General features: G+C 42.6%; 1 protein-coding gene across 2 annotated transcripts; it reads left to right on the top strand.

Annotated features, from left to right (window-relative positions):
* Nucleotides 1-398: 398 nt before the first annotated feature.
* Nucleotides 399-24,648, top strand: LOC125769634 (tubulin beta-3 chain). 2 transcript variants are annotated; one of them, XM_049438438.1, is made up of 4 exons: nt 399-1,023; nt 21,769-21,877; nt 22,518-22,759; nt 22,816-24,648. In XM_049438438.1, the coding sequence occupies exons 1-4, from the start codon at nt 967-969 to the stop codon at nt 23,767-23,769; spliced, it is 1,362 nt and encodes a 453-aa protein (XP_049294395.1). In that variant the 5' UTR covers nt 399-966; the 3' UTR covers nt 23,770-24,648. The 2 variants fall into 2 exon arrangements, with proteins under 2 accessions (XP_049294395.1, XP_049294394.1); XM_049438437.1 differs by having other exon boundaries at nt 400-1,023; nt 22,515-22,759.

A 24,648-nucleotide genomic window follows, 5' to 3' on the forward strand; every position in this document is an offset into this window, starting at 1 on the left:
TACATTTAACAGTATTTTGTTCTGTTTAATTTTCTGTCGAGACAATATATAATGTACATTATTTATAAAATATATATCAACGAATTAGCCGTTAAGATATTAAGCTTAAAACATTTAAAAAAACATAAACCAACATAACAATGTAATTAAGCGCAAAACATGAAACACTAGAATCCGAGAATATAAAACAAATTTCTCCGAGCGTTTTGTTAATCCCTGCAACGTTCTACACAATCGGATCAACCCTTACTGGAGGTTCCTTCTTTGCGGCTATCCACCCGTAATCGTAGCTGCTAACATTTTCCCTGTCGATCACACACACACTAGTCCACTGCCGATCGCGTGTCGTTCGAACCTTTTGCCGGCATTTGTCGGCCGTCGGGCGACGATAAAATTTCCCTTCAAGCCCCACATTCCGGCCAGTTGTGTTGTGCACGTTGCGTCGAACGGGTTGTCAGATTTGCTGGAGAAAAGCGTATTCTGCGTGGCGCTTGGGGAGTGAAAAGCGAAACGAGCAGCCACTCAAATAACGTACCACTTCCGGTTTTGTATCCACTGAGCACCGCCGTCACTGTACGATCGCTTTCGTGAGCCCAACGTTCGGCATAAAGCGGCCATCGTGTACTGTTCGGTCCAGCACGCGCTTATCTCACGCACTCGTACGCTCGGTCGGAGGTTCGATCGTCAGTCACTCTAGGACGGGTGGTTCAGTCAACGTTGAACATAGCTCGTGGTCGGATCGTGCCAGCAGCGCTCCAACTCTGCATCTTTCTGTTGCAAAAGTCTATTCGGGTCTCGTGAACATTTCCGTGCACGTGTGCGCTTTACTCATTGTGCCGACGATCATTTGTCGCAGTGTTTCATTCGGCGGTAACGCAAGTGATCGTTCCTTGAAGTGCGTTAGCGCGAGCTGAATTGTTGCTTAAACCGTTTTGTGAACAAGGAAAACAAAAACACTCCGTCAACATGAGAGAAATCGTGCATCTGCAGGCCGGTCAGTGCGGTAACCAGATTGGAGCCAAGGTAGGTTGTGCAGGATGTTCTGAAAGAGGCCTATGTCTGTGAAGGCTTAATTGAGTGAAAATTAAATAGTATTTATTCAAGACGGCTGTATAAGTTGGTTATACACCCACACTATCCGTAATGCTTGATCACTTGTTCGTTCAAGATGTAATAGGAAATGTCTAGTATGTTATCAAAAAAATTAAAAAATGCTTTCTACAAGTAGATGTCTATCAGTTCCTAGGAAACAGTGCGTGCACCACTTGCATCCAGATAAATGATTCTGAAGCTGCTGGTGTTATTTTCCCCTTTCTCTTTTTGCAGTGATAACAACTTATACTTGAGTTTCACATTGGACTATTAAATTCCAATTGCGCTATCTTGGGGTCGGTTTGCGTTTGGAGGTTGTCCGAGGCTGGACGAAACGACCGGAAAGTCGTACAATTTTTCTTCTTTTTTTTTTAATTTCGCCCTCCGAAACGCTTGAAGCATATAATGAAGTGATTGCGGGTGTGCAAGATCGTACGATCTGCGGGTTTCCTTTGTTCCCAACGTTCACGATGCTTGCTGTGGCCACATCCGGTGTTGACCTCGGGGCTGGACGAAGTAATCAGCGTGTCTGAGTGTTTCGCGATTTTTTTCTCCTCCCATTGCCTGCCAGAGGGAGCAACGTCATTCCGCACATACAAATACACCCTTCGGGCAGTGTCCAGTGGGCTGAGATGGTCTAGTTCTTTTACCTAGGCGCAACGCCCGATTGGCGTACCCATTCTAATTAACGGCATTTGTTCAGCATGACTGACTGACTGGCTGGCTGGCTGGTAGCCTGTCGGGTATGGCTACGTTCTCGAGCTTCTTTTTCGGACGCTGGAATAAAATCGCAAGGAAGCCGTTCCGCGTGCAGAGATTTGCGAATCAGCGAGCCAAGAATGATGGTAAAGCCAAAACGAAGGTTTTCTGCAGTGTAACGACCTCTCGCAGTGGGGTCTTCCAGCTGATATCTTGTTGGTTGGTGTTTGTTCGCAATTCACTGTACTGTACGCTCCCGGGCAAACGGTTCGCTTTATCTGCCGCATTCGAATTGGTCTTCTTTGTGTCTTTTACAAACCCATTCCATGGGAGGTTCGGTAGTGTAATGTGTTTATCTTAAGATTATGCGAGAACTTGGGCAACCCCTCCCAGGGAGTGCTGGAACAAAACCGAGGACCATATCGTCACAGAAATACTGTAAAGAATGACGCTGCAGTCTGTCCACCAGATGTTGAAACTGTGTGCGTCTTCTGTCTGGTTTCCGATTACACGGGTAGACTCGAGATAGAGTCTTGAGAATGAACGAAAGCATCATCACAGCATCTACTGCAAACGACGTTTCCCGTTGAGTGAGTCATCGTCAGAAGAAACACAATCTGGGACATGTTATCGACTGTTTTTTCAAGAAATACTATTGCTCTTCCCATGAGTAATACGTTCTTAAGCAATAATTTGTCGGAGAATCTGTGCGAATCATACCTTTATTGCAGCAAACATTTGCCAAACAAACTTATCAGCTTCGAGCGACACTAATCACTTAAGACCATTGTCGTGTATGGGTAATGCGCTGAGTAAGCGCGGAATTTCTAATTCCAATTCCTCACGAACATTGAAGAGTCTAGCGAGAATTGATAACGTTGTCCAATACCAAGGGCTTACAGTCACGGTCACGCTCTTGACGTGCTCCAAAGTGAAGAACTTTGCAAGATACAGATAATATCGAAATAGGGAAGCAGATCACGCAACGGAAAGTATTCACAAAAATGCGAAAAAAGCATCAATACAAAAAAAAACCTAGCTGAAAATGATAGTGCGACCTCCTGGAACACATGCGTGTTGAGATAAACAAAATAATAAAAATGCATGGGAAGGTTTTCCAAAAAATCGCTACCTGTTATTTAAGTTGCGGGTTTTTTTTTTGTTTTGTATGCGTGAAAATTTTCGACTGAGGTGTGAATTTCCCAGCAGAACACATTATACAAAAAAAAAACAACGTGCCTAAACCATCCCAACCTTGACCCTACTGCTATGTGGAGCGATAGTTTTTTTTGTGTCTGGATGGTTTATAATGCTTGCGTTGCGTGTTGTTTTAGTTGGGGTTTTTTTTCAGCTAATATACGCCATGAATAATGGTGATAGGGAAGTTTACGCGTTTTGAAAACTGAAGTATGAAACAAAAAATCCTTTCACTAAAACATTATGAGACCTAGCGTGATTGCGAGACAGCGTAGCTTGTGCATATAGATCACACGGTAAGCTTTGCATGAATGGATGGATGATACCTCTCACCTAAATCAGCTGCACTCTCCTTCAGCCTTGATTAGTCGGGTGTCAAAACAACATTAATTAATCCTTCGCACGGTAAAGTGTAATAGATTTTTGGGAAGTAGACAGGTGACTTCACTTTTCACGTGAAAGTTTTATGATTATGGAGCCCTTTATATGCCCTTTACTTACCTTTCCAACTGGATGATGCTTTCTTCCGATCAACCTGCACCGTTGACCCGGGGTCGCGACCCTTAAATGGAGTACTTTCACTCAAGTCACCGAAAGTCGAAAGAAGCATTCAAAAGGGCCAAGGGTTATCTATGAATGATTCGGCATTAGGCTGAGGTGGTTGGTTTTATGCTGCGGAATAAATGTACAATTAACAAACACTTTAAGTTGAACACGGTTCAATTCGGGTGGAGACAAATCGAAATGGAATTTTAATGTGATCCGTAATGAATGCGGTTGGGTATTAACACCGTGCGGTGCTCGGTCTATGTCTGTATATGGAGGCTTAGGTGCCTTCGGGCGGTGGCAGAGCTCGTTCTGATTACATAAGTAGTTTGCCACCTCGACGAGTGGAGCCATCCGCTCCATAATGCGGTCCACTTGCAATAGACTTCACCATAAACTAGCTTCGGTTGCGAATAGTCGGGAAAAAGATTCCTTCCCTAAATATGGTATCTATTGCTCGTGGAGTCGAGGTCAAGGATAGATACCAGTTTGTATCGTTATATGTAGAATTACGATAAAATCCTTTTTTTTTGCAAAGACCAATCTAGAGTACTTGACGAAGATTTGTTTTTACTGGCACTTGTAACGAGTTACTGTCATGGCAAGTGTGTCCACAAAAACCACAAAATGCTTGACGCTATACTTAACCATGTGTTCTCTCGTAAAGGAGAGATAAACTGGTATTACTCGATCGAAGTTGCTTCGCTTTGATGTCTATAAAAGAATATTGGAATGCCTCCAACATGTCAAATATTGAGTTTCAGGCAGAAGCTGAAAAATATGCATGTGGGTAACCAGAGTGATCAATTAGTGATCGTTTAATGTCCGTTAGGGAATGTGTGAGTTTAATCGTTATCTAATCGCCCATCTTCTACTTAAAGACTAGTGTTAAACTTACGTAGATTAATTAAAAGATATCTCTCACGAAATGTAAACGGTTCAGCGAATAGAACAATGTCGGAATTGGAGAAAGGGCAAGAACCTTCATTAGATAACGGTTTCACCAGCATAAAACGGGCACGTTTTTGGGATTTATGGTAACTCAAAAGACCAGCGAAGTTAAGTTTGCCAAGTGAATCGTTTTATGGCGCCTTCCACTGTTGCACGGTTCGGTCGGTTTCGTTCGTCATTGTCAGTTCATCGTTTTCGTTTCATGTTCTTCCTCACCTTTGTTGAAACCATAAATGCACCTTACAGGTTATAAGAGAAGGTGTAGCGTCTGGCAAGCATCTGGAGAATCATTAAACCATGGTACCACGGCTTTCTGCGATTCGCAATGTTGGTCTTCCACGGCAGCCTCAAATCTTCGTACTCGTACCTCCGTGGGCTGTGGAAAAATTAAATCAAACTCATCCGCACACGGTTCAGCGCACGATGATTCTCCGGTTTTGGGCTGTAGCGAATCGCGGTTATGAGTTATTGGCGTTATGGTGGAGGTTAAAGTCAGGTGCGATCGGCGGGTTCCGCAATGGTCCACTGCATCGCTGCTCTCATCGCAAACTCCATTAGTCTATTAGAACAAATTGGTAAGCTCGGAATCGGCCCTTTGATCGGTGAAATCATGAATGCTTGAAGAAATGCTAGAATTGATCCATGAAGCAAGCGGAGTAAGGGAACGTTTAGCTATGAGATTTCTAATATATTGCTAACTGCGCTTCGTTCTTGTGCTTAGCGATGGAATGCTGGAAAAAAGGTGCAATTATACGATCAGAAGCCAATGGTTGGTACATTGAGACGCTCGGACTGTGGTTGTTGTATATGTATAAGATCGTATAGAACGCATTGATGCATGGCACAAGGTTCGTTGTACTTCACGCTACCGGTGATGATGGTAGCGTCAAACGGCGATTAGGTGATGTATTAGAAGTGTTATCACTTTCAAAAGCGTACATGGACAAACGTTTGACGCCGAACATTGAACGATGAGCTCTGTCTGTTTTGACAATGACAAGTGGTGTTGATAAATAGAGAGGCAGCTGATTGAACGGATATGTTTGACGTAAGATATGTTCTACTTCGAACCAAAATGTTATCTATTCGAGCTTGATAAGGATAGTTTATATTACGCATTATTGTAATGTGATATTAATCTTCGTGCTTAAGTATAAACTCTTGTGTGTTTGATGAACTTCTGTTTTGTTGGATTAAAACGATATTTTGAACATGTATCGTATTTTTAGAAATTATCTATCATTTCTTAATGCATGATTTCTTGTACTATCAGTTCAATTAATCTAAAGCTCCTTAACTTAAAACAATGTAGGCTACATCTTTCTAAAACACCATGCCAAAGGTGGCGGCAACAGGTTTACAGGTTTACTAAGTTTTGATAATCAACAAATTCAAAGTTGGTAACAGTTCGCACCGTTGGGGCGGCCCGGTGGTGCATTTGAAAAACCGCGTCCGTCCACACGACAGGGACCGGGTTTGATCCCATCCGGACCGTCTCCCCGTAGCATGGACTGACTATTCTGCTACGTGGTAAAATAAGTCTTGATACGGCCAGGCCGTTCTAAACAAGCAAAAAAAAAAAAAACAGTTCGCACCGTGAAAGCATAATTATCATTACCATCACGAAAGTCACAGCAGTGTATACGGTGTAGAATTCAAACGTCTGTCCGTGCTCCGATAGAATCCTCTGCTGGTGGTCGCTTCTGCGTGAGTAGCCGGTAACTTGTGTGTTTAATCTCGCGATCCGGTTTCAACTTGCTTTTCCCTAGCTGTTGTCTCGTTTTCCTAGACAAAACGATCAACTCAGCTTTAAACAAGTAATTAACATCGGTAATTAACTTTAGTCTGAAAGCAACTGCCGGCTAACTCGCCTCAGTCCAGCTACCTACGCATCCCGAGATATGATTTGATTTTTCGTGTAGAACGAATGCTGGGCCCTTCGATGTCCATGGCGGTATTTTTGGAAAGAACCAACCCGGAAAACTTTACGCAACGCGTGATGAAGGGTAGCGATGCTCTTTTTGAGTGAGATGAAGACCGCTCGGAGATCTTCGGACTTTAGAACGGACGGTGGCTTTACGAGTCGCGGCTCCACGTGGATACTGTTGGCGTCAGTCTGTCCGAGGCAATTAGTGCAACCGATATGGTTCAGATCCGATGCATTTACTTTCTATCTCACGGAAAGGAAACGGGATAGAGAGAATCTACCGAAAGGGAAAACAAAACGATCGTGACAACTCCCGCTGGGGTTTTTTTCGTGATGACATTAATAAATCGACACTTTTAGGAGCTTCTGAGAAGAGAATAAAAAAATACAAAGGTCAATGGTCTATAAGAATCTGATTATTATGAAATTTGCGGAATGACGAGCAGAAACACTGAATACTACTGATTACATCGGTCAAAACGAAACATGATACGTCAACCTGGTTGATTACAGATGAATAGCGTTATATCCTAATTATGCAAGGCAGCGTTCAGTCTAATGATACAAAAGTCTCTTTCGAGGCTTCTGAGACGGAAGTTTTATGATCGGTTGTCAGTTTGCAACGTTTTCTTTTCGACACTCTGCCTTTGTAACACGCAAATGACGAGCATTGATTTCGAATGCTTGCAAATGAAGGAAAGACTTAAAACGAAACTACAGAAGTTGTCTCATTCCATATATCGGAGACACCACATAATCACGACATTCGATTCTTTTGCCACAACTTGTCACTTGATGTGCGTGCTGCGAATTACGAATTTCGAATCAAGCCGAAACGAGCAAGAGTGTCCTGCATTCTGGAGCTGGACAAGCGGTGGTTGATCTGGTTTGATTGAATACTGGAGAAGTGTCAAAGCAACAAAAATCACGGGGTCAATGTCATGGGAATAAGGGTAAAGCTCGTATATGAGAATCACACCAACACAAAAATATGAACATTTCGTAGGTACGTCAGTTACAAACAATGAAGTAACGCATTATTGTCCATGTCAGATTGTGTGCGGAAAGTGGTTTCATGGACAATTAGTTATGCCACTGTCGTACTATGAAAATCGACCGTAGTACCAGCATTTATTGAGCGTCATTGCACCATGACGGACTGATCGCACAGATTTTAGAGAATACGTTTTTCAACAATAGACATGCATTCAAAAGTTAGTAGCGGTCTGTACCATGTAGAAAAAAGAGTGTTGTTGGATGTTCATTAATATAACTTTTTAGAGTTAGTACAAAGTTAAACGAAATCACTTAAATTTGTGTAAAAGTGTTCCAGAACTCGGTTTCAGTACATTAGCTGTCATGACTAATGCATAACGGAAGATCACGGAATGTGTGTGGAGTTATAAATAAATCATCTGTCAAGAAACGAACAGGCCCAAACATGTTATATCCCGACCAGTGTCACACGGAATTGTTGAAGTATTTGAAGTACTCTTCTTATGCACTTTTGCGTATTTACGCCAGCTTCGTTTAATAGTGTGACAAGAACGGGTTGTTCCCTAACACCATCCACTGTGGTCCTAATACGTAAAATGTGAACAGAATCTCCTAGCCCGTGAAGCCCTCCGTGTAGCCCGAACACAGTCTCTCACGTTTAGGCACTAAATATAGAAAGGAAGTGGCAAGTCACACCAATGCAATCATCTGTAGGTACTTTCAAAAATGTCGTCGTTTGCTCCAAGAAATTCTCGTTAGCACATGTTCTGCACGATGCCTGCGAATTCTCGGACTGGCATTTATGCGACATTGCTTGAGAATAACGATCCTAAGTTTTTCGGTACTTTGAAGACTAAAAATATCTCCACACAGTTCCCGCACGCTCACTGGACATGTCGCAGTGTGTGTGTGTTGCCACGCGACGATAAAGTTGCAGCCATGATTAAAATGGAGCTAATTGCTTGAAAGGAACGTACTAGTGTCCTATCGCAGCTGAACTGACTCACCACCAACGATAGGATCGCAAGGAAACGATGTGCCTCGGTTGTTTGTTGGCGGCATCACAGACCCACGTTAGACGACGTTAATTTAATTTGATACAATTAATTAAACTTTCCCCTCGGTGAAGCGCCTCTGCAATTGGCAAGCAAACGACAAGAGGTAGCGACGTTGCGACATTCAAGGTACTATTGTTGCTCCAACAGTCGGACGATCGGGATGGCTCTTATCGCAACGGTTTGTTTGGATGGCGAAAGCACTAGATCCAATTGAAGCCAATGCTTATCGAGGTCAAGCAGAAGATTGATGTTAACGTCGGTGAGCGATCGGTGAATAATCGGGATCGCGCTACTGTTGCATAGATTCTGCTCAACAAAAAAGCGAAATAACAATTTTAAGTTACATTTCAATGAACTCAACCGTTATGCTTCGCTTATGATTGAAACAGAAACGCTTGGTACAAAACGAGAAAAAGTTTCACGAGCGATATTACTCATCCAGGCCGGTTTGGTGCACTTTTGCACGTTTTCTTGTTTGCGTTTGTTGGGGAAATAAAGAAATGTTTACAACCACAGCGAAGAAAACACAAAATCAGTTCAAATAGCAACAAAAAGTTAGCAATTTTGTTGGCTTATCGGAATTGATGTATAAAAAAACCCGACACAGTTGTGGTTCGTTGGTCACAAATATATTTGAACAGGTTTGCCATGCATTATAAGAAGCTTAAAAGGCCCGATAGGAGTTGTACGAGGACGTACGTGGTTTTGATTGTTGTACCTTTTTCGCTTCTCAATTTCTGGGTGCTTGCAGTAGCATTGGACAGATAAGACTCCGGAGGATGTGGAAGACAAAAAAGTTAATTCAAATAATGATAACTAACGTTTATTTTTTTCTCTCTCTCTTTCTCTATCTTTTTTGAATTGCAGGTAAGCGAACAATATGTAAATTTGGCAATAAACGTTAGAAAGTGGTAAAATTTGCACGGAAAGATTTACCTAACCAGGATTGATGTTACTTTACGGAAAAGGGTATGTTCAAAGCAAATGATGTTGTTGCATATACTTTACGGAGTTGGTATTAATTAGACATTGTTACAACACAACAGATAAAATTGTAAAATCTATTCCATAACGACAATTTGTTACGCTTACACCGGTTCGCTAATTTGGTTCCGGTTCTCATTAACAATGTCATCAAACTTGAGTGTCGGCAATTCTCCTTTTGCAAATATTTCCCATCTCAATTTCTACGCTGCACTTTGTCGCTCACCGACCGCACTAACTAGCACTACAACCTTGGAATCCCAACGAGATCACAACATAATTCACTTGGCGTTGCATAAATCCAGCTCAGCGTGTGCTAATGCCAACGATTCACACACTGCTTGACGAGATCGTATCGTTACTCTTGGAGGGACACTTTTGGTTGCGATGTGGTTAGTGTAATGAAAAATAAAAAAAAGAGACAAATAGTAGTAAACCAAAAGAATCTTAAAATGGATCATCCAACGTGAACCACACAGTCATGGAGCGTGACAAACAAGTCCTCACAATCCGCTGCCACCGTATACACTTCACGAAGGGCTGCAGGGATCGACTCATTTGAAGAAGATGCCGGCTGATCGTGGTGATGAAAATGCGAAAAATTTATCTACCAGCATTAATCAGCACACCCCGGCGGTGGCGAGGAAACCAAGAGGAACGAATAGTCGGCATTTCCTTTTCAAATCAAAACGACTCTGTTTGCTGAAGCATTTAGAAGGAAGAAGGAAGAGCATGAAACTAGACGTTTGGTATTAAGCGGCGGTTCGAGGGTTAAGCATGACTGATTAAGATTTCTGCAATACCTGACCACGGGCATCCATCGAGCTGTTGATGAACGGAGCCGGACCAATTTTGCTTTCATCTTTACCTTTCATTTCCATTCTCAAATCCATTCCACCTGATCCAAGTCACAGCCTGCACCTGTCATATCGACTCAACACGAACGTCACTTGCGATTGATCTGTTCATGATCTGTTCATGGTGGATCACTTTGCTGACAGGTTGCTTTCCATTTTTTTTGGGTTGCTGTGCGAATGCTAATTTGTGTGTGTGTGTTGTTTTGTTATCTAGCGACCATCTATCTTAAGGTCAGTGAACAGCGGACAGCAGTTAGGGAAGCGCAGGAAGATGCAGAAGAACCGTAGCTCAACACACATGTATGATAGAAATCGTAGATTCGTGAAAGCGAAAGGCTAATAGTGTACGATCGACCGGAAGTACCTGCACGTGTAGAGAAGAAAGGTTATTTCCGGTGGCTGTGGTTTCTCACGGAATTGTAGACATAATAGCTGTGGAGCATTACATTCGGTAATTGCTGGTTAGTTGTTTCTCCTGGTAAATAGGAGACACACAGCACATAGAGAAGATGTACTTTGCGATTTCGAGTGAAACGGTCACAAATTTAGGGAAAACTAGAAACAATGTTTAAAATAAGTTTAAAACTAGCCCGATTCGATTTTGCTGGTAGCGATCAGAAAAAGGGGGGCACATGGACAAATGCAAAATCGGTAACCAATCAACCATACGGTAACCTAAAACTATAGCCTCACATCGACCCAGTGCAAATAGAAACAGAGCAAAACAAAACAATCCACCAAGGAGAAAACGAGCGCAACCAGTACGCCCGTGGTGCTGTGCGAAAGCTTTGTAAAGCAAAGAAGCTGAACATGTAGAAATTGATTCCCCGTCAGCCTTTGGAATCTGATTGTCTTCTGTCCGACCGTTTTCGCACACCGGTAAGAAATCTGCGAAACTTCATTTTCCGATCATTTTCAATCACGTTTTGGCCGATGGATTGAAGTGGTAGTTAATTGTCGTTTCGTGATTTCGTTGCCCGGTACAGCACCGCATCCGATTGTTCCAGCTCAGCAAGATACACCGGGTGGGAAATTGGAAAATCAGGAAAAACGGGGCCACTTGTTGTGACAGACGGAAGGCATCCGGTGTGGCTGAGCGCATGCTGCAAATTGGAAAGTTAGTTTATGGCATTGTTCTGCCGTTGCTTTGATTGATAAATTGGGGAATGTTTAAGGCACACGAACGAGAGGAAGTTAAGAAAAAAATCCGTCCATCGTGTTAGTATATTTAGTTAATAGTAGGATTTTTTTCGCCATACCACGGCGACGGCATTCGGGAAACGAAAAGCAATAATTTACAATAATTATTTTTTCGAATCGAAACGAATTATCGGCTTTGTGGTTGGTTGACGATATGAATAAAGCAGGTTGCGGTTTACCGTTTGTCTTAAATATTTCCTACCAGACACACTGCCATTATCGTCCATGGAGCTTGTTCATGGGGTAACTACTCTCCTGGCGAGATAATCTGCTGCCCGTAGACAAACCTATCCACCGGGGCAACTAACCAACCTCATAAATATCCCACAACGGTACCACCCAACAAAATGTGGTCGTTTTTGCCAGTGGACGATGTTTTGGAAAAGTTTTGCACAAATTAATTGATTCGCGTGTCTTAACAACGGATACCGTTTTTCAGGGGCGCTGGTTTGTTTATGGGTTTCCACTAGGTTAATGTTTCCAATCGGTTTAACTTAGTTGCGGGTAATTTAATCATTGTGACGGACAAAATATTCCCAAGAGAAAGTGGCATCAACCTTAAGGCACCTGGGTGGAGTATTGGGAGCTTCACAGTTGAAAGGAATCAAACACAAAATGAATTGTTATGCTTCAAGCTGAAACATTTGAAACAAGCTTTTGGGTTGGACCTTAAATAATCAGAAACGTTTGGATATGTGTTCTGTATTACTGTTTAATGTTTTTTTTTCTTGATCGTGATCTTTTGATTAATCAAACTAATTCAAAGTTTGACTCGTCTGAGTAGGGTTTCCTCAATTGGTATATTGAAGAGACTAGACGTTGGAGGTTTAAATTGTTTGTATAGTATTCAAATTATTTTTTTTTCTTTTTTTTTGTCTGTTATTGTATTTAAAAAAAATAGTTTGTTCATATTCCATCTCAACAAAGTGTTTCTCTATTAATGTGTGCAAAATTCGTACCAAAAAAAACAAACGATTGAGGTCAGTCAACTGCTAACAAAAAATTTGCACGAATTTGTTGTCGCCCTTCTTGCTTTGTGGCCTGGGTTCGACCGAGATCTCGATTCAGGAAGGTGATGTATCTGTGCAACTGAAAGCGACCTGCTTCTGTCAGCGAACAGAATGCAAAGCCAATCGCAAATGGAAACGGATTGGTGATGAAGAAGTCGTTACGCGGAAAGTGTTCGTGCGTTGTTTTCTTACGATCTTTGGATTATTTGCAAAGTTCCTGGCCCGGGTCAGCACATCTAGTCTGCAATCGATGTCTTCTATTGTTGAAGTTTGATTTTGGGAAAGTTTTTCATTCGCAATTCAGATTAGCAGTTGTACGCGAGAACTCTTAAAGCGAATTGTACAAGAATTCGAAATGACAAGGCATTGGGACGTGCATTTTTTTGGGAAGCTGTAATGACAAAAGCTCGACACGCTGTTGGTGTAATAAAGTAGCGTCATAGATTGCTCGCTTCTCGTGGGAGATTCGTTTTGAAGATCGCATTTTCTTTTGATCGCGTTCTTCCTTGTAAACCGTGCACCCCGATTCCGAAACCGATCGTCACCGCTATGGTGGATAAGCATAATAAGCTTTTCCATCGAGCGTATCGAACGCGTGGAAATAAAACCTACATGATTAACGCAAACATGCGAACATGAAACCGATTTTCACCACCCATTTCTTCGTTGCGGCGAGCTTTTTCCTTTACACCGCACTGCGCAGGTGGTGGAAAATCCATTAATTACTGAACTAATTGCTCCGGCGGGTGTGGTGCGGTGTAATCACCGCGTCGAATTTGGGTTACACCATTACACCGTGCCCACCATAATTATGATGGGTCCACGAGGTCTTCGGGCCAACGATACAACTAACGGAAGAAAATACAGGGCGAATGCAAGTGAAGGTTGGCAACACCTTCACCGTACGTCGGCGCTCGGGCTGGAATTTTGATCGATTCGATTGATTTGGTAGCAAACCGGAGACGCTTGCAGTCGTGAATGTAAAAAGATAGCTCGTTGGGGCATACCTGTAAAAGGTGGCCCATCTGTGCGACACATGTAGCGAGCGTAATTGAGGTTAATTTCCAACTGAGCCATATGATACCACATTGTAAAGGATGATCTTATCAGATTGGGGCCGTTATGCGATCTTTTTACATGGAATTTTGGTTTTGTTTCTGGCAATGAAATTTATCTTTAGTTTTTTCACAAATGCTTTGAGATGTAAAGCAGTTTTTTGTTGTTCACTCCCTCCAAAATGTTGGTGTTTTGCACTGGCAGCTTGTTTTGAAGGGAGCGATTAAAACCGAAAAAATATTATTTAAAAAAAATGCATTGGAATGAAACGAACACTTGCGTAATTCAAAGACAGTGTTTCGTTTACACACGGGCGCTCCAAAATGGTATATTAATGAAGAGAAGGGCACATCCAAGTCAATTCACGCCGAGGACTTTCTACCGGTGTCCAATATCACCTCCGAGTCGATGAAAGGCTCTGATTACAGCGATAATTATGATATTGTCTCTTAAAACGGCTCACCGATTTGCATTTTAATTCCGATACGCTTAAACCCCCTTTTTTCGGGCCAATATTTATGAGGTGTGAAATCTCCTGCATAAAATCATCGTTTTAACATCGTCAGCATGTCAGCAAGCGGTAAAGTGATTTAGGACGATTTTTTTACACTCTGTGTTAATTGATTAACATTTCAAACGGAGCGTAAATTGGTTAATTGAAAAACAAGAAGCCGATGATTATGCTTTTATTGTAATTTTGCTCGTGTATTGTTAAATAATACATAACCATTGGACAGATGGGGTTGATCGATTGTAGAGATTTTTCTACAGAAAGCCGGAAATAATATTTCAAGAGGAAAGTTTATGTCTTTTTATGTTACATTTACCGTAACGGTTGGCATGTCTTGCTATCTGTTTCCGTTGGAACCAAAAAGCTGGGAAATAAGATTTGTACAACGTGCACGAACAAAATGAATGTTTTTGTTTAACGGGATCGGCATTTGACAATCAATTCTATCGCGTGATTTAACTAGCCCGGATGTAGAGAAATGTAAAGAAAAGTTAAAACAAATGAGAAAAACGTCTGAGTTCATGGCATAACTGCAAAACTGCTCCAAATTTAAAAAACGTTTCACTTCCTATGTTTGCTGCGTATCGTCTGGTGGAACAAAGCTGCTCGTGTGTCGGGTGTGGTTAGAAAATTTATGAGTGACAAATAATTTGGACCGTTTGATTCTGGTACGATGTCACAAGAGGTTGTACCCCAGAGAAGCGCTAAGAGATACGATCTGTCGTTAGAGGAGGTCTTGTAGCAAACAACTTTTCACTAAAGGCATCGCTCCGAGATTGTAGCTTCCCGAGATCCAAAACACCGAAACTGATGCTTGTGTGGACCGCTACTTCTTTAGACGTTAAACTGATTTAAATTGCACTCATTACACTAATTGCAGCCGTTGTCTTGGTGTTGCCAGAGGGTGCGCGTTCCATCTCTGTCCCCGGTGGAAGCTCCCAATGGGGGAGCTGGAATCTCGTGGTGATCGTTGTAGTGTGAGCGGTAAACATGTTCATATTTTCATGCCCAGCCAGACAAAAAACGGTTGCAAGCTGACGCGCTTATAAGCTTTCCTGTTAGCCTTCTTCGGGTTTGGTGGGATCCATATCGGTTGGAAAGAAAAACGGAGGGAGTTATTAAGACACCTGCTTCTTCTTGTTTCCTTTGAAACCACTAAAGACTGCAGCGAAACATCAACAAACGCAACCCCCGAAGATTGATGTTCCGTATCGAGTTCGTACGACGGGTTTTGCAGATCGTTTATGTAGGTTGATGAATATGGTTCTGTTGTCATCGTTTGGAACACGACCGAACGGTCATCGTACGGGTTTCGTGTGGAAACGCCGGTTAAGATTAGTCATTTTGAGTGCAATTTTCGCGGCTGCTGACGATTAAGCAGCTCCACTTTTGGTAATATTTTGGTTTCGTTTTTTTTACAAGCCAATCGTTTTTAGGCCAGCATATTATGGTGCTTATGGCCGGATGGTGGTAATTGCGCTTTAACGACTGTCCATTTCGTCCGATCAGCTGTACTTCCTTTTGAGTGTGCGTGTGCGTTGTGCTGTTATTGTTGAATATCTGTACATTCTACACAGTATCATTTGTTTTGCATTTTGATGGCTTCATAAATGGAAGATGAACGACAAAGTGTGACGGTAAGAGTCACATATACTGAAGATGTTATCTACCAGTGTAACGTTACCTTCACGTAACGGTTGTGTGAGCTGGTAATAAAAAGAACTATTTATGTAAATGTTTACAACAAAAATATTACTACTTGACACAATTTTTGTCACTTCTCCAACAAATTGTTTTTCAATTCGATGACTAATCTCATCCCATTGGGAATATCCGACTGCAGCTGGGACATTTGTATTAATCATACCGACGCGACACATATTAATGATCGTGGTTTAACAAATTGTGTACCACTGCACACGCGCAGAACTCCGAATGGTTGTGCCGGCCGCTACTGCACACAAACAATAATAATTGTTTGCTCGCGTCTGTAACATTCTTCAATCGAGCTTCGTTTAGATTGTTTGCCTGGCGACGCAGGATTTTGCGACAGCGTTAAATTCTTGCGCGAAATCGGAATTCAAGCGATCCTCAGTCGCTTCATTCATGATGAGTTTATAATATTGGTGGAAAAGGCAAGGAGGTGGAATGATATGTGTGAGAAAGGCACTTAAACGCCAGACAATAATAAAGTCTACGTTTGGTACCATCGGCGACGATGGAGACATTCGCATTCAGACGTATCGCATATCCACGGAGCTATTCAGCTCCAGTGCCTGAATAATAAAAAAAAAACAAATCGTTCGAAAACACAACGAACCAGAGCACCATCTTACCGTGAAAGGGAAACAGCGAAAGTGCAAATGTTTTCGAAATTGTTCTATAGAATGGCGCCGTAAGAGAAGCTGGAAGCTTCATTTCCATTATGTCTGAGAATGAGTGTTTCTTTGCTCTCATAAATCCGGCACAGTTGATGTAAAACATTGGACGTTTTGTGTTCCGGATGGAAAAGGATATTGCACTGTTTCTGGTTTAAAATAAAAACCAAGAACCTTAAAACTAAGAACAAAATGTGTACGCGAATACTTACCGCCAGTGCAACATTGTAGCAGTTTTATGGGTTCACTTTGTTGCTGACCCCAACGCAAAGTTTGCAGTCATCCGATCGGTTTCGATCATACACCCCATTTGTATGGGAGCATGTAACTTCCGTAGACGATGTTCTCTTGGGTAGTGCGAATGAAATTGCATTTGCATTTTTATTGTCTGGTACAGTGAAATGAGTGCAGCTGTTGTTGCTGTGGCGTAAAAAAATATGGTCAGCGATGGATCAAATTTATTTATGATGGAAATTTAACCTTCCAAGCGAGTAATGTTTAACAACCTTAGAGAAGAAGAACTGTTCCCTCGATATTATTGCTAGACAAAGTGTCTCAATAGAATAAAAAGCAATGTGAATAGATCGTGGACATTCGTCAGTACAACAGTCACGATCTTTGTAGCATGCTGAAGATCGATTGATGTTTGCTGTTTTACAAAACAGATCTCTCATTTACATCGTATAAATCATATTCAGCGAGCCGGTAAATCTTTTCTACATAGTCATAAATGTACCACATAATTCAATTCGTAGAATTTTCACCCATTACTGGGTGGGACGGAAGAGAATAGATCGAACCATAAATGCGCTGACTAAACATCGTTAGTCTTGCACCGACATTTAACGAGTCAGCTTCTTTGATATTTCCGCGTTGCGGTACGTCTGACTCGTAATAACTTTCTCGCTTATCGCATCGATCATTTCAAGGATGAAGCATCACTGGCGACGTTTCGCTTCGCGTTGGTTTCGAAAAGCGCATACGATGCACGCACGACGCCCGTCGCATGCAGGCCATAAATTATGCTGTGGTCTAAAAATACTAATAAGCAGCAGCTACGCCGACTGCATACATGATGCCGGAATGAGCATGGTCTTCATCATGGCGGCAGGGCAAAACCAAGTGCGCCACCATCGCAGTGCTGGCGAGAAAACATTTCAGGTGAGGCATTTCGGTGCGGGAGAACTTTTTGGAAGCGAAGAATTACGCACTCTTTGCACGCTGCAGACAGGACAGATTTCGGTAGGGCAGGGACCCAGCATTCGACTACGAACTGACAGCTTTGTCTCTTGCAGCGGATGGTATGCTGAAAATAGGCGTAACCAAACCTAAACTCCCTGTCACAGCCGATGTTGTGAAGATGTGAAAGATAAATCGGTGCTGCTCCCACAGCATCATCGAAGCGGTCACGGCTCTGGACGATGACCTGGTGTCGTGCGACCGATCGAAGGTGAACGTACCCGGTGTGCAGTGGGTTGAGAAATTATCGAAATATTCCATCCACATGATGGTCTATCGTGCCAGAACAAGCACACTTACTACGGGAACACAAAATTTTGTTCTACAAAATTAGGTATAAATAGTTTGCACGAAAGCATAGCGTGAGACATTTCGTGGACGTTTGATTAGAATCTCATGTCCACCGCGAAATCTTCCCATGTCCACCGATGTCCAACGTACAAAAAAAAAACTACGAAGCGCAGAAATTGGGCTACCAACTCTCACTAACAACTCAACGGAACGAAGAAGTTTCTATGCCGGATGTGGCTGAATTGTTGTTCCTCGTTCTGGGTGGACGTGAGAGACTTTTGAAAGCGACGGGCCGCCTAATTGCTAGGTACAATAAACAAATATTATTCGCTACCATCATGACATCGCGATGTCAATTTCATGGTCTGTCAAGAGGAGGGCTTGGCTAGTAGACAGTAGAATCTAAATTGTTCCGTTTCTATCAAGCGACTTGTGCAGATGTAAAAGGTACCATTAGACATCTCTTGGAATTTCACCCAGACATTCTGTTTGTATTGGAGAAAGGTATTACACGACTATCGCGAAAGAAAACAGACACACCATCGAGAATGTTTCCGTATGTGAATGAATGTACCGTGCATCACGTAAAGCCAATCTAGCAGAGGTATTCTAATTGCCGAGGGGAATGAATCGTGTAAAAATGATTGTTTGTAAATGTGTGCGAATCCAGTCATCAATAATCGAGGAATGTTTGAAGAGGAATGGAATATGTCTGTTCCTATTGTTTGTATGTAAATTCATGATTTGACACAGTTCCGTCAGTGCTTTACCGGGAATAAACCTACCGATCAATGAAAACAACTTAACCTTCTTCGTAATCGGAAGTGACAGTTATGTGGCGATTGAACAAGATGGTTTTGCGACAGTACGCCTTGTTTCTTTTCGGTAGCACAAATGGGAACGAACCAACCAACCCAAGAACAAAGTGAATTCCAGTATTGGTTACCTCGTTTTTGGGAAACTTTTCCACACGAAAAAACAAACTCGTCGAGGTCGTGTGTCATAAAAATGGGACGTCAATCTGGGAGAGCCACCGCTCACCAGGCGAAGGAACGTTTCTGGGGTTGTCGTTATGCAGCGTTTTCGGGAAGCGGAACGGTATTTCGGGGATTCAGTTATGTTGGCACAGCTTGGAACGATCATACATGGAACAGTAAATTATTTTGTCACGCTTTGTTAGGCCGCAGGTTTGATCATTCGTCTCTCTATTGCTGCCTCCGTTCGGTCCGCTAAGAAGGTATCCGAAGAGGACGTGTTGTTGAGGAAAAATTTCTAGCACATTTTGTGACTTTCAGAATGCATAAAGGCGTGGAGATGCCATTGGTGTGGTTTTGGAATTGTTTTATGACTGAAAAGTTCCATAAGCTTCAGTCTTTATGGTCTTAACGATACGGATCAGTGATTCGAAAGCGCTTATTGTAGTACATTGGCCCAGATGTGCACATGTGAATTTGAGGTTTATAAAATGTCATTTTGAGTGTGTTTAAAATAATACAATAAATGCGCTTTTATGTAATTTTGTTCATTTTGTCAATGCCATCAATATATGTTCAATGCTATCAAAACGATTAGGTTTTTATATTCGAAGAACCAGTCCGAAGAAACAGTCGAATAATTAATTAATTTCAAAAGAGGATAAGGACCTTAAAGGTTCGTCACTATTAAAAATTTAAAAAAATAGTTAAAAATTCAGATACGACGATTTACAGGTTACAACTTACTGTGACATCTGAAAATATATTCGAGCATTTAACATGAACACAAATTGAGAGAAATCTTTCCTGTGTTTTTAATCACGGTTCTGTTCATGGTGTGATCGAGATCAAGTGTTTAACAGGAAACGCCTAATGAATGCATCATGAGAATGTAGCATTCGCTTTTAATTAGATCCCCCCCATACTCAGGAGGGCGTCAGCGCGAAGACTGCATGAAATGCGATCGTTTTTCTAACCATAACAATCGACCCACGAAAATCTTCTGACACCTTAGAAGTGGCTCGAATGTCTTGTCGTGTATGCGTGTGTCGAGCGAAAGGAAAGGGTTGTAAAGTTTTTTTTATTATATTTTGTGTGAAGACTTCAAGTAAAAAGAGTAACCTCTTTTGGAAGATTTATTTTTGGATACGCAAGCACAACTCCCCACACTCCACGTGTTCGCCAAAGGTGGATTTAGTAGAAGTTTCCGGGAAAAAACACATCACTAAGACCGGATTTCGGTGGCATAGCATTAGATTTATGGTGCGCTTTCGCGAGCTATATGCTGTCACTTCCGCATCGTGTTTGAATTCAATGTATACCTGAGATGGGATGAAATTTCGGCGCTATAGGTACTGTACATTACTTCTCATACGACAAATGTAGGCTGATTTGGCAATCAACACAAAACTTTTACTTGAAATCGCAATTTTGTTGGGATAGTGACGATGGATGACAGGACGGGCTGCATGTTCGAGCCGTGAGGAAACGTCAAACAGCAACTCGTACGATGCAGTTCCTCTAAGCCCGGAAAAGCCCCATCACGCATCAAGAGCGACTGGTAGAATCAGATTTCCTTTCGGGTCGTTTCTCCCGCCTTTCCATCTAATTGACGATCGCTGTCAACGTTGGGCGATGACAAAAAGCATGCTGCAGTCGGTCGGTGCAGTCGTTCCCTGCGAGCCCTGATTTATTTATAACTTTGCTAGCGGTAACGTCCCGAGTGTGATCCCGCACAATCCATCGGGATCCGTTTTATTTTTAAAGCCCCCCACTTAATGGTTTCTAGTTGGACGGTTTTGCGTGTGCACGGTGGGACCGGCAGCGAAAGGAAGCCACAAATGAGCCACAGAAGTATCGAAAGAAATCGTTAAATCTGATTTTTATTTTTATGAAAATGTTAACAAGCGCTTTGATGCTGTTCGGGGGAAATCGTTGGCATTGAAGCTCCTTTTGCCTTTTAAGTAGGTTTGGGCATGGCATCATCTCCTGGTGTGAGATGGGACACCGATTATGGCTTACGTGGATTAGATGAATTGCTGGCAAACCCACCACGGTGGCCTCAAGTGTTTGTTTGAATGGGTTGCCGATCGTAAATATTTCTCATACGGAAAACTGCGACCGGCGACCTACTGCTTCAGCCGAAAGAGGGAAGCTGTGAATTGTGTTTTCCCTCCGTGCTGGATGAATAATGGTCAATATTTCTTGACTGTCACCGCGGTTCGATTGAAATGAATTCAAGCATATGAAGGGCGGTTCAGTGAAGTGGTTTCTGTGTGGAATAGTGCTTTGGAAATTAAAAGAAACGCCCTTACCATTGGGAACCCTATCGCTTCATTCAGCAGGTTATGTTTTAACGATTGTTGAGCGAAGTGTTTCTTAAAAACCAATTTTTGGGTTGCAAGGGGAACCGCAATGACATAATTCTGATTTAATTTTCTTGGAAGAAATTCTCCAACTTCGTGTTATGTACTGAGTGAGAAACGACACAACGTTTCACGTGGTTTGATTTGCAACGCTTTAATGAGCTAAGTTAGGATTAGATTTAGTATCGGTTTTCACATTGACTGGTTTATTACAGTCTCGAAAGGAATGGGGAAAAATTATATGGAGGATGAAGTCATCTGATTCGCCCTAATCATGTAGTATGGCGTTCATAAATACTCGCTATGAGTCAATTTCCGAAATGGGTGTTCTATCCTCTTGAGTTTTATTATTAAGCTGGGCTTAGTTTTCTTTGTAGCATTTGAAAGTGAATTTCAAATCTAAATAATTTAAAATCAATCTTTGTCTTCATTCCAGTTCTGGGAGATCATCTCTGAAGAGCACGGTATCGATGCTTCTGGTGTCTATAATGGAGAGTCCGATCTACAGCTGGAGCGTGTGAGCGTGTACTACAACGAAGCCTCTGGTAAGCAAAAGAGTACCAAAAATGGAGAAAACTCCATAGAATCAGCACAATCTTCCGGCAGGTGATCATTACCTACTACTACTGTAAAGCCTGGTATAATGAAGACGTAAAGTATCTTGCTCATGGTTAGTGTTCTAGTTTCCCTTTCTTGCTCTTCTGTTGTTTGAAACGATTGTCCGTTATTCTTGATAATGATCAAGTCAGGCATCGCTAGTACCGACATTCCGTTCTGTTTGGCATAGAATCCGTCCGCTACGTACGGATCTGAACGAGCCTATCGATGCATCACGTTCGTGGTTCTTGCTAACTTTTCACTTTGATGTAAGCTGACCAACAACCGACGAACGGAACAATCATCTCTTCGCTGTTATTAATTGTTTCCGGTCCGGTCCGATTGCTGTTCGAAACAATAATAATTAGAATGCGATGAAAGGCTGCACGGAATGGCGAATGGAACGTGCTTGGAATTGCATCGGTTAGCGGTTCCGTTTTGTGCATCGGAAGTGGTAGTAGGTGTGAGTCACCTGTTAGTCAAGAAGGAAGTTGGAGCTGATTCATGGTAGCATGCCGGCGGGAGTCAGTAGCAACAGATCTTATAATTCGCCACGTGCGTTCCGGTTTTATTGGCTCTTTCCAGCAGTTTCGCGGGCGTCCGGTGGCAAATATGTGCCCCGTGCGATCTTGCTCGATCTGGAACCTGGTACGATGGAGGCGGTTCGTTCAGGATCGTACGGTAAGCTGTTCCGTCCGGATAACTTCGTCTTTGGGCAGTCCGGTGCTGGTAACAACTGGGCGAAGGGTCACTACACCGAGGGCGCGGAGTTGGTTGATGCCGTGTTGGATGTGGTGCGCAAAGAATGCGAGAACTGTGACTGTTTGCAAGTAAGTACGATTTACTTAGTGTTGTTTGTTATACTAACAACAATGTTTTATTTTAGGGGTTCCAATTGACGCACTCGCTTGGAGGTGGTACTGGTTCCGGTATGGGTACGCTGCTCATCTCGAAAATCCGTGAGGAATATCCGGATCGTATCATGAACACTTACTCGGTTGTACCCTCACCGAAAGTGTCGGACACGGTGGTAGAACCTTACAATGCAACTCTCTCGATCCATCAACTGGTGGAAAACACGGACGAAACGTACTGTATCGACAACGAGGCCCTGTACGATATTTGTTTCCGGACGTTGAAGGTGCCGAACCCTAGCTACGGCGACTTGAACCATCTGGTTTCGCTGACCATGTCCGGCGTCACTACCTGTCTGCGATTCCCGGGCCAACTGAACGCCGATCTGCGTAAGCTGGCCGTCAACATGGTGCCGTTCCCGCGTCTTCACTTCTTCATGCCTGGTTTCGCTCCGCTCACATCCCGCGGATCCCAACAGTACCGTGCACTGACTGTGCCGGAGCTGACGCAACAGATGTTCGATGCTAAGAACATGATGGCGGCTTGTGATCCGCGACATGGACGCTACCTGACGGTGGCTGCCGTGTTCCGTGGCCGTATGTCCATGAAGGAGGTCGATGAGCAGATGCTTGCGGTTCAGAATAAGAATAGTAGCTACTTCGTAGAGTGGATCCCGAACAACGTTAAGACCGCCGTCTGTGATATTCCGCCGAAGGGTTTGAAGATGTCATCTACCTTCATCGGTAACACGACCGCCATCCAGGAGCTGTTCAAGCGTATCTCGGAACAGTTCTCCGCTATGTTCCGTCGCAAGGCGTTCTTGCATTGGTACACTGGCGAGGGCATGGACGAGATGGAGTTCACCGAGGCGGAAAGCAACATGAACGATCTGGTGTCGGAGTACCAGCAGTACCAGGAAGCGACCGCGGATGATGAATTCGAACAGGAAGACTGCCAGGATGAGATGGAAGGTGAATGCGTTTGAATATCCCGGAAAGTAGAAGACAGCAGTCCGTGGCCAGCATGAACTTCCTGGCTTTGGCATTTTTATTATTTATTAAAATTTTTCGTAGCTAGGCAAACGATTTTATATTCCGAATACCGGAGACTGCGTGTGTGTAAAGAAACGTTAAAGTAACATTTACTATACAAAAAAAAACAAGAAAAAGAAAAAAATGACGTCAGAAGCAAAATATCATAAGAACCAACTCGATTAATCGTTCGAACATCCTACCTAGATTCCTGCATTAATACGAATTCATAACGAACGCCAACCACTCAATATCATCTTGGATCTCAAGACAGAAACTATTTCTGAGAGGAGATATGTTGTAAATTCTTAAGCAAAAGCAAGCACTAAGAGCAATGCGATTTTTCTGATGAAGGAAAATTTGTCTCCCGTTGTGTGGATGCTCCAGCAAAGTTTCTCGACGCTGGAGAAACTGGTTGCCGTGAGTTCCAAACGACTAGAGACGCATAGGAGTGCAGATGAAGATAACGGCGATGGCAAAATGTTTCCTTCCAATCATTGATAAATCGTGTGTGTTTCTTATTCGCGACAAGTTACTTTTTGAACGAACGAGATCGAGTTATAGGGAGTTGATGTGCTTTACAACTGGAGGATGTTAGCGATTGTATGGCATTATCTGGAAATTATTAAACGTTTTGACTATTTAACAATAGTCCGTTCCGTGCTGAGACATGATAGTTGCTTTTTTTGTGTTAAATATATCCGGCCAGCATCGGATTTCCAGGATAACCCCAAAGACGAGATTGTAATGTGCTGCGGCAATTGTAACCTTACCGTCAAATCGTTGAACGGTGACAGTCAAGCAAAATATATCCACATTATTTATACCGTGTA

The sequence above is a fragment of the Anopheles funestus genome, chromosome 3RL (assembly GCF_943734845.2).
Source record: "Anopheles funestus chromosome 3RL, idAnoFuneDA-416_04, whole genome shotgun sequence".
Lineage (NCBI taxonomy): Eukaryota > Metazoa > Arthropoda > Insecta > Diptera > Culicidae > Anopheles > Anopheles funestus.